Source organism: Contarinia nasturtii, unplaced genomic scaffold, assembly GCF_009176525.2.
Source record: "Contarinia nasturtii isolate CC-2019 unplaced genomic scaffold, AAFC_CNas_1.1 Cnas_scaffold_2229, whole genome shotgun sequence".
NCBI classification, from domain to species: Eukaryota; Metazoa; Arthropoda; class Insecta; order Diptera; family Cecidomyiidae; genus Contarinia; species Contarinia nasturtii.
Window position 1 is genome coordinate 312,670 of NW_022199552.1, and position 10,479 is coordinate 323,148.

The following is a 10,479-nucleotide window of genomic DNA, read 5'->3' on the forward strand; positions in this document are numbered from 1 at the left end:
GACGTACGACGTACGACGTACGACGTACGACGTACGACGTACGACGTGGAACAGACCCACAACAACCATGCTCAAAACGGCCTGATTCGGGTTCTCTGACCTCAGAAACGTCCAGAAAACATGTTTTTGAGATGTCGTAAATTTTGACCCATTACAATACTTTCCCCTTTCACACTATGTGTGTGCGGAAAAGTAATAACTCAATACTGCCATACAGACATACCAGTAAGACAAATGAAAGTGATTCGTTGACTTGAGATTAAAATTTTTCGAAGGCACATTGATTGATTGACGTTCAAAATACATGCATAGATCGAAAACACCAAAGACTAAGCAAATATGGTTGTCGAATAGTTTTCGGTTTTCAAATGCAAAATAGCCGCCGGGCAAATAAGTTCAAATCAAGGCTCGAAGAGAAACATTTCATTATGTGTATCTGATTACAATACAAAGAGTAGCGATATTACAATCTCTTTCTTTAGTGTAAATATATATATATTATTAACACAAATGAACCAATCTGATGAGCGATTGTTCAAAAGTGTGTTATTAGCCAAAGAAAACGTTTTGAAAGTCACGAAAATTGCCGAGACGGGTTACTTTCTTCAATTCAAAAGTTTATTGAAAAATCAAAACAGAAACAAAACAATCATCAAAGAAAGTTTTTAAACGATGGAGGAAAAAATGTGCGAAAATGCTAGTGAAAGACCATCTTTTCAATTCAATTGATAACGTTATCAGATCGCTTTTTAATCATGAAAAAACTCTTTATATCATAACAAAAAGATCAATGTCAATCGAATTGAGTAAAAGTAAGTGTTTTTTCTGTCTTCAAACATTCAATTTGTATTCAGTTCAACTGGTTCCATGGGCATGAAATTCTTACAATTGGCGGGTCAAATTGTTCTTTTATTCAAGTACGTTTGGTTCAATTTTGGGAAATTTCATGGTTCATATTCCGGCTTTCATAGTAATCAATTTTAACAAGAAACCGACTTTTTTCTCCCAAACAAAATGTTTCTCTATTTTGTTCGAAATCTTGGAAATTTCTGCCGATAAATACATTTTTTGTTTTTTTTTTTTTTGCGATAAATTCGTCGAATTTAAGTTCCATTTGATTATAAAAAAAAATACAGTTTGTATGTACAATTGTACACCTACCGTACTTCCAATGTATGTAAAACGTCCGGTTCGTGTAGATATGATAAGGCGGTTAGATCATTTTGTCCAATTAAAATGGTTGGATTTCGTAGCAATGGCAAATCGTTGTCGCTTCGAATTTCAATGACGCGATCCATGCCGGCATCCGTTTGTATGTGCAATTGTTTATCGCCGTCATGATAATCGCCTACAAGTTGGGCACCTTCCCATACTGTAGTCGCGTTTGGTATCCAGACACGGGCACCCTGTGATAAAAAACACATTGATTGAACACAAATCACAAAAAAATAAATGTAGAAGTCACTTTAAAGACAAAGAATTGTGTTTTAAAAAACAATTTGATTTTCTGTGTCACAAAGTGATACGAGAAGCGAGAAAAAAAAGAAGAAACCGCACAAATCACATCATATATCGTATCGTCCATGAATGTATTAAATTTCTATTCACATGCGCTAACTAACTACTAGAAAAACACAACAAAACATTTGTCGTACATCGCGCGCGCAAAAAGATAGGCGCGAAGAATGAAACGAAAAAAGCGCTAGAGCAGATTTGTCCAGAATTAGAGAATTACCGTAGTATAAGCAGTGTGTCGTTTTGCCATAATTGTGATTATTTCGTAATCTTGTACAACTGCCGACAATTAGGCGTATTGAACTGTAAATGTGTATGACGCTGTGGGTCTGAGTTGTTCCGTGTATGTTTCGCTTTGTCGTCGTCGTCGTTTTCGTTATTGTTATTCACATTGACACAGTGGAACAACAACAATTCCATAGCCGCACTCGATTCCAATTCCAATGTTTTTTCGTATTGTTTTGCACGAAGAAAGAAAAACACACTGATCGATTTTTTTTTTTGGATACGTTTGAGGTCGTCGTTCCAAAAGTATTCACGTCATTTTACTGCACATTTTCAATTTAATAATCATCATCACCATCATTTGCGATTCGAAGTATCTTTTTCGATTCGCGATTTTCGATATTATAAGCAAAAAAATCAAAGGTAATACAAAAAAATTAACACAATTAACACACAAAGGAGAGTTTTGATTCAAAAACTATCTTAATCAGTTGAAACTATGTGCATGACCAACATGTTTCTTTATTCAATCGAAAATTGACACGAAAGTATTGGACATTGAAAGAAAAAACTCTGAATACACGCGAAAAACACTTCAAATCATTAAATAAACAGACGAGCCAGAGCCGCACAGAGAGTATGGAAAAGAAATTGCTATCGACTTTTACTCGTGGCGATGTAACACTGACTAATACCTTAACTCCAATGAACGAAAACTGTAACCGTAACGCGAAAAGGAAAAGAGACCGAATGAATGGAGAGAGTATGAGACTAAGAAAAAATGAGATAGGGATAGCCGCCCAAGAATGACAAAAAAAGGTATAAAAACAGTATTGCAGCAATGAAGAAACAGAATTAAAGAAAACAGACGAAACAATACAAACAACACCAACAGCACACGAACACAATTCAATGTATAGGCATGAACACACGTTGCTCGTTGGCGCTTCATTTTATTCGCACGCTTTACCGTCTCTCTTGTGTGTACACTTTGACAGTTGTGAAAGCAACAGTATTTACTTGCTTGTGTATGGAGTAAAACATTGAGCCACATGCATATCAACATGAATCGCGCCAATGTAAAATGAAATAAACAACGTGAATTGCGTGACGTTGTGTATTGACTCATCTAAGTTTGTGTGAATTGTTTTTATGCCATGTGCCTGGCTTACTTTGCAGCGCTTTGCATACAGTCGCAATACCAAATGTGTGGTAGTGAGTGTTCGGTGCTTTTGCTGCCAATTCGTTGCGGTTAAAGCGGTATTTGAGATGTTTAAAGCGACTTTTGTCATTTCTATTCAAGCTTCTAAACACTGAATCGAATGAAAACAGTGTATATAAGCACTTCGTGACCCTACTCCATAACGTGCTCGAACGCGCTTTCAAACAATGTTTCATTTTTCTATCGCGCGAGAGAGAATTTCTTCATCATTCTGTGGGTAACTCTTGGTATTTTATTGTGTATGTTGTATACAAAAACATTGTAATACTTTTTTAATGGCTTGAAGACCTATTGCGATATTTAGGTCTTGCTATTTCGTGGACATCACGTCAACGTCTTTCTTAACTGATCCGCTAAGGCCCTTACGGTGTTTTCTATCTCATTGAAATAGACAACAAAATATGTTGTTTTACAACCGACAATAAATGGTCGATTGTTTGTGTGTATGAATGTGACCGGTAATTTTGTATGGAAATAAAGAAGAACCAGTGTACACCTACAGAAGAGGCACTTCAAGAGAGAAGAAAAAAACGATTTTATTCACTTATTCTTCATTTGGCAAAGAACCACGCTTTTTTTATCGTTGTCACTACGAAACTTATATTGATTTATTGGCAAAAAAAGGTCCATTGAATTAAGAAGAAACGAGCGATTGTTTGAATAGACGCCTATAATTAATTTCTTTTTCTGACTGTGACTGTTTTCATACAAAGTGTACATGATCATTATTTATTTCAATTGGTTAGATGAATATCTATCGATATTTTTCGGACGATTTCGATCTGACATTGTATACGTTTTCTTTTTTTTAATTAATTAGCAACACACGCTGATCGGTAGCAGTTCATTCAATTTTTTTTTTGCCGCAAACTATAGATTAAAAGGAGAAGTGTTTCGACAAATGAAGCTGTATTTATTCGCTTACAACAAACAAGTTTATTATTTTGAATGATAGTTATAAAAAAAACCGTAAATCAAGACGTGAAGAGTTTTTGCTTTGCTCTCGCTAATTTATTATGATGAATGAAATGCCGATACGGAACTTTAAGTTACGACATCATATGAAACAAAAATTGTAACTGGATGGATGAATGAGATGAATATGAATTTATGTATGTGCTTTGCATGTAATAAAGCATCTATTCTGCAGATATCAAATGCAAACTTGTCCTAAGATCTTGGCTTTAACTTTGATTGCTGAAAGATTCTTAGTAAGCAACATTAAAATGCAAACATGGTTTTATTTAGTAGGTTTTTCATTATCAAGAGAAATACTGTTATGCTTTGAAATAGAAAGGTGAAATTGTAGAAAAAAATACAATTATTAATTAAATTGAAGTTTAGAACAAAGAATTTTATCGATGAATCCATTAAGAATAAAATGGAACTTAAATCCGTCTATCTTGTCCGCACTTTTTCTAAATTACTTACTTTACCAAACGAATATTCATTTCCCGAAAGATATTGAACATTAGGGTGGAACATTTTTTTGAATTTCGAGGCATATCTTGATGGCCACCTGAGAAAACATGTCTTATAGTCCCCAGATTCAAGATATGAATATAAGAGAGCGACTTGAAAGGAAAGGAGTCACATTTCACTGGAAAATCATGAAAAATTGCAGTGACCCAATCACCATGAGAACTAGTGAAAGAAAAGCAATAAAAAATGAATATATCGCGGAGATAGCAGCGGCAATTTGAAAAACAGGATACAAAACTTCGCCCAAATCGATCGATAAGTATCTCACGAGAAATGTCGAACTTGCCATCGTGGAACAAATTAATGAAAATATATAAAGAAAACTAAAGAAAATATAAAATAATTTTTGTCCCACATTCCCTCCATGGAAGTGCACAAAACCACAGTAGTGCCTTTTGGCCGGTTGCAATTGGTGTAATCGTTCAATTCGTCTCTAGAATCAAAGAATAGCTATCACACTGTATTGTGACTGAACTTTTTCAGTTTTTGGCACTTACATTTGAACATGGCAACAAAATTGGAGGTTTACTTTATAAAAAATCGTTTATTTTACATAGGAATCTTATCCTTATTACTATTCCACAAAAAAGTCAAAAACATGTGTAAAAAAATTTCAATTGTGCCTACTAACGGGCCAATACCAAAATTAAACTGTGAAGAATTTCATTTTATTTCGTTATTTATATAAGATATATTTTTCATCATTAATTCATTATTGAAAATAATTGTTGGTCTGAATTTTATAATAAGTAAGAGTTGTTCATCATTGTTTAATAAGTAACATTTGGATTTACAGTTCATTTTTGTCGATAATATCGGTCATTTATTGCCAATAAATAGAAATAATTACTGGAATTATTATCATATATTTTTCATTCACGGATGAAAGAAAAGTCCGTACATTATGCTTCCTGAATACAGGCCTGATAATTTGAAAGGCGTGGTCTTTTAAATCTTTTCATAATTACAATATAGAAAAAAAACTTATTCTGACTAATAATTAAGTCTTTATCAAATGAACATTTTAAAGTATCTTTTATAATTACAACATTTGACACAGTTTTGAATTATTCACTGTTTTTTCTTCTTTTCTTTCTTCTCATAGTTTGGATTTTTTGCAGAAATTTTCAATCTATTGCAAAAAAAAAACCAAAAACCGAGATTTTCTTCTTAAAAAATGACTTTTATTTGAGTTAATGCTGTTTTGTGTGAAGATTGCTAATATTAATATCGATTAATTTGATCAAGTCGCAGGTTTTCATTTTGAATGTTGAACATTATCGATTTGTTCACATGTATTTGTTCAAATATCGATTTTACCTTACGAAATAATTTGCTTTCGGATAATTTTAGTCGTGTAAAATGAATCGGAAGCAATCTACTGAAAGGAGAAACCGGAATCAAAGCTTTTTATCGTTGGTACTTCTCTTGCGCCACGAAGGCGGACACTCTGTCTCCTGGAATGGGTAGTTTGATTGAAATCGACCGACGGTCCAGCGTAACTAACACTATGATTCTGTTCATAGTGACGATTTGGATGACTGTGGCGTGGCGGTGGCTTCACTCGACTGTTGTTTCGTTGCTCCTTAATCTCTCGACGCCTATATAGATAAAAAAAAAAAGTTAAATAAATGTAATGTTATGTTTTTTTGTATCAAAATTGTTCAATAATAAAATCATCACTCTCACTGTTTTATATATTCGGCAATTATTCTGTGAATGATACGAGTTTTGTGGTATATTTTCTTCATTGCATTAAATTTTTTCATTGTGTCAATTGCCTCAGTATTTCTTCGTCGTATATCCAAAAATCTAGCCCGGATATGCACTGAAATCAACGAATTTTGATTTTTACCAAATTTGGCCACCGAAACCAAACTATTTTTTATCGTTGACGTCTTCTCGAAAAAGAGTTGATGGATTTTCGGCATTTTTCGTGATATTTCCATGAATTTGGCGTTTTTTTTACAACAGGCACATATTTCACCTCTATTTGTTCGACAACGATAGCATAAAATGTGTTGACAGTTTGTCCAAAACCATTTATGCACCTGACGTGGTGGTCCACTGTTCGGTGTTGCGTCTTGGAACAATTTCGCTTCGATCATACAACAATTGCAGAAGAAAAGCATCGAATTTTGTTGCATTGACATCGTTCTGAACAATAAATATATAAATAAACACGACGAAAAAGAACACAACACGAAAATCTTACCCAGTAGATCAATGAAGTGACATCGCCAAATGGAACAATGAACTCAAAATGTCAAAACAAATACTAACACATAAACAAGGAATCGATCGAGGAATGAGACAAACATTTACATTTTAAGGCGCTTCTCTCTCACTCTCTTCGTAACACGAAGGAGGCTGTCTCAGTCGTATCTTCTGTTCTTCCTGAATTTTTCAGTTTACGTTTGATTTGAAAAACATGAAAGATTGATTTATTATTCATTTGCGGTAAATTGAGATAAGTTTCGAAAATAGAAAAGAAAAGAGTCGAAATTTGTTTATTTATTCAAATATTCTCCTACATTTTAAATCCGAATTCTTAATCTCTTGATTTGTGAATGTAAAAAAGTTTGAAAAAAGAATGACAAAAAAACTGAATTTCCATGTTCTGGTGGCGTCATCTATGATTCGTTTTATCGTTTTATACAAAACTGCTGTAAAAACCCCTCCGACACTGACAGAATGACAGATGATTTTATGATAAGAAAAACAATATAATTTTCCAGAATGTCAAACGTCGTCTTCGAACGACGAATCAAATTACATTTTCTCTCTATTTGAATTCTATTCTTTAGTAAATCGTGCAATTTTTCCATACCAAAAAAAAATGTTCTACTCCCAGTCTATGAATGTTGGTGCATAAATTCTACAAAAATTCTGTGAGTAAATTGTGGCATTTGTTTTTTTTTTTCATGATGTCTTGTATTGATACTTGATTTAACAAAAAAAAAATCGCGCACACACACAATACACACAGTGGGAATAGAGATTGACCTTAAAGAGCGCAGTGGCCGTAGCGTGCTATTGTTTTGCATGAAAATTATCCATTCAAATTGTATGCGTAATTACATAGTGTGTCTGCCGTCAAGGAATGTGTGTTTCAAATGTCGTTTGCAAGTCGCGATCAATTGATCAACAACAGTTGTTTGTCCAGTTTTAGACGGAATATTAAACAAAAAGCAACGATTTAAAAAAGTAATTTGAATGTTTTGTTCGAAGAAAAATGGTCATTCACAAAATCACACACAAAAATTGTTTTAAATCGTGAAATTGATCCGAAAACCTTTCTAAAATGATTCAAAATGCGTCATAATAATATAAAACCATCAATATAATTGATGACCAATTTCTTTCTTCCAAGTGAACCACATTCTAAGTGCCACACGTTCTTGACTCCATCCAATTTCAAAATATACTCTGTAATTAGATCGAAATGAACGGAAATTATGACATTTCATGCTGTGAATTTATTGAGTAACGCATTTTAATTGTGTGCGTGAGGAACTGTTGTTGATTTACTTGAAAGTAATTTAGATGACTCACACGTCTATGATCATTGATCACACATCAAAGAATACCGACTGCGGTCGGTATTACACGGAAACGGATTTGCATTGCGATATCAAATTAGAAATCCGTTGACGTTTGGTTGACCTTATTACATTTCAAATGCATTTGTTTTCCATTTTCATTGTGGTTTTATTGCTTTTTTGACCATAATTCTTTAATCGTTTACAACTATTGCTTTTGAAAAGGCTATTAAACAGATAAGAAATACAGATAAGAACCTTTTTGTAGACCAATTTTATGACAAAGATAAAAAAGATATATATCGAATTTTTGGTTGAAATCATCAAATAACTCAAAAATAATTTCATTTTTCAGCTCTTTAGCCAAAACGGACGGCGATAAATCCGCGTGATTTATATGAAATCTCGGTGAAACACCAAAAAAAGTCAGTGATACGCAAAAAGTGTTTGAACGAAGTGGGAATAACTTAAAAAAAAGTAGACAAAAATTGCATGCAATGAGTGCGGTACAAAGTAAATTAACGCCGATATCGGCGACATGTATAGAATACGTGCATCCATGGACAGAACATTGTTCAATTGCCACAGCCGGCCTATTATTACAAGCGGCGCAGGAAAGTTTTCGGTTATATTCTTCAGTATATACGGTGAGTTGCTTATTGTTCTATGGTTATTATATACTAGAACAGTGCCATTTTAACACTAAAAAGAGCAAAAATGATGCTTCGGGTTTAAAATGTCACTGTTCTAGATCAATAAATGAATAAAATCATTCTAATCAAAGTAACCAATCAATCTTTTTCTTTGTAGTTGAGTCTCTTAATGCGATGTCGCATACCGACAGCGACTGATTTAAAACGAATGCTTTTGGGAATTCTACAGTCAACCGCATTTTTAACCACAAGTGCTTTTACCTATTCATTTTTCTTGTGTTTATTACGCCATTACATGGGGTCGTTTAATTTTTATACGGTATCTTATGTGCCGTCATTTATGTCAAGCATGTGTGCATTATTGCTTGAGCGTCCATCGCGACGTGGCCTCCTCTGTTTGTATGTTTCAAACGTGGCAACCGAGACCTTATTCAATATGGCATGCAGTCGCGGCTATGTTCGTCCTTTACCGCATGGTCAAGTTTTGATATTTGGTGCTGGCATATCGTTGTTATTGTATTACTTTCGATGTGGAATGCACCAAGGCACCGTACCATCGATTCAAACAACACCATCCGCTCAATCAAATAAAGATTCAATTTATGATATTTTGCGATTTGTTGTTGGACGCTACGAAGAACATGTACCAGCATTACAATTGCAACCACAATTTTTATCACGACGGCGTGAACGACAATCATCGGCACCATTGCTGTCCGTTCAACGAAATCAACAACCACAACAACCATCCTCTTCCCGATTAGGACAATCAAAAAATCCACTGCTTCCGATCATTTTGCAAGCAGTTCGATATTACACTCAGATGATGGACTATTTTAAATACGGATTTCCACGACATAAAACTTGTCCACATCCGAGAAATAGTTGCTTACACTATGTCGTATCCGGTGGTACGAAACTGTTTACCATTGGCCTTGGGCTACAGGTTGGTGATAAATGTTGCACTTTTTTTTTGTTTGAATTGAGAAATTTCTTTTTGTTCGGTTGCAGATCACATTGATCTTGATCAGATTGAAAATGACTTCAAAGCAACCATGGCTAACACAACTCAAATCAATTTTCCGCAGTTCAAATACACTCAAACTTGGCACATTCTTAGGCGGTTTTGCTACAATATTTCGGGTAAATTTTTCAGAAATTCATATTTGAATGAAGAAAACTACAATTTTTTTTAAATATAAATTTTCAGTTGAGCTCATGTTCATTGCGACACATAACCGGAAAGGATGATCCAAAGCATGCAATACCAGCAGCATTTTTATCAAGTATAGCATTCGTTAGTTATCCAGACACAACTGTTGCCTTGTACGTCTTTTGGAAAGCAATTCAGGTAATCTTACTTTCCTTACTGCACCTGGGGTGGGAAAGGTACTTGCACTTAGTACTAAACAGTAAGGCTGGTCATGAACGCGAGCTGTTCGTGTTTGTTTGTGTTCGTTCGCGAAAACTGCGTACAAGAACAAACACAACCCTAAAAGAACCATACGACGAACGTGTAGACAATGTTACGACCAATTAGAATTAACTTAAGACCATGATTTCTAAAAACAATCATCGAAAATTGAATACAATTTAACACCTTGAAGTTCAAGAAGAGAACAAAAATCTAAAGTAGTTTGTTATTTTTTACTTAAGATTTGTGAATTCTTTGAATTTTGGACGAATCATGTCGAATTGATAAAAAAATATATAAAAAAATGATGAAAATCAATCACGAACTATTCGCGTTCAAACACGAACAAATATTTCATGAACGAAAACGAACAAATACAATTTTATATTTTTTTAGTTGTTCTTGAACGCTTGCGAACTGTTCGTG

The 10,479-nt window shown here is 34.1% G+C and overlaps 3 protein-coding genes across 5 annotated transcripts in view; 1 reads left to right on the forward strand and 2 right to left on the reverse strand.

Moving 5' to 3' along the window:
• The window catches only part of LOC116348039 (unconventional myosin-Va), a 12,100-nt gene extending 9,687 nt beyond the window's left edge, over positions 1 to 2,413 (reverse strand). For both annotated transcript variants that reach the window (XM_031778890.1, XM_031778889.1), the window contains exons 1-2: positions 1,736 to 2,413; positions 1,162 to 1,406 (exon numbers count right to left, since the gene is read on the reverse strand). In XM_031778890.1, the coding sequence (XP_031634750.1) occupies positions 1,162 to 1,406; positions 1,736 to 1,765 (275 nt within the window). In that variant the 5' untranslated portion in view covers positions 1,766 to 2,413. The remainder of the gene's footprint in view (positions 1 to 1,161; positions 1,407 to 1,735) is intronic.
• A 3,233-nt stretch (positions 2,414 to 5,646) lies between these two features.
• Positions 5,647 to 6,676, reverse strand: LOC116348071. The gene is made up of 3 exons (XM_031778932.1): positions 6,660 to 6,676; positions 6,134 to 6,601; positions 5,647 to 6,045 (listed from the first exon to the last, which is right to left on the reverse strand). Exons 2-3 carry the CDS (start codon positions 6,595 to 6,597, stop codon positions 5,823 to 5,825), a joined length of 687 nt encoding a protein of 228 aa, XP_031634792.1. The 5' UTR covers positions 6,598 to 6,601; positions 6,660 to 6,676; the 3' UTR covers positions 5,647 to 5,822.
• A 501-nt stretch (positions 6,677 to 7,177) lies between these two features.
• The window catches only part of LOC116348020, a 23,467-nt gene continuing 20,165 nt past the window's right edge, over positions 7,178 to 10,479 (forward strand). The window contains exons 1-5 of one of the 2 annotated variants that reach the window (XM_031778869.1): positions 7,178 to 7,335; positions 8,342 to 8,633; positions 8,797 to 9,585; positions 9,651 to 9,782; positions 9,850 to 9,990. In XM_031778869.1, the coding sequence (XP_031634729.1) occupies positions 8,484 to 8,633; positions 8,797 to 9,585; positions 9,651 to 9,782; positions 9,850 to 9,990 (1,212 nt within the window). In that variant the 5' untranslated portion in view covers positions 7,178 to 7,335; positions 8,342 to 8,483. Of the gene's footprint in view, positions 7,336 to 7,539; positions 7,652 to 8,341; positions 8,634 to 8,796; positions 9,586 to 9,650; positions 9,783 to 9,849; positions 9,991 to 10,479 lie in introns of those variants that run through there. The other variant, XM_031778870.1, reaches the window with a different exon arrangement.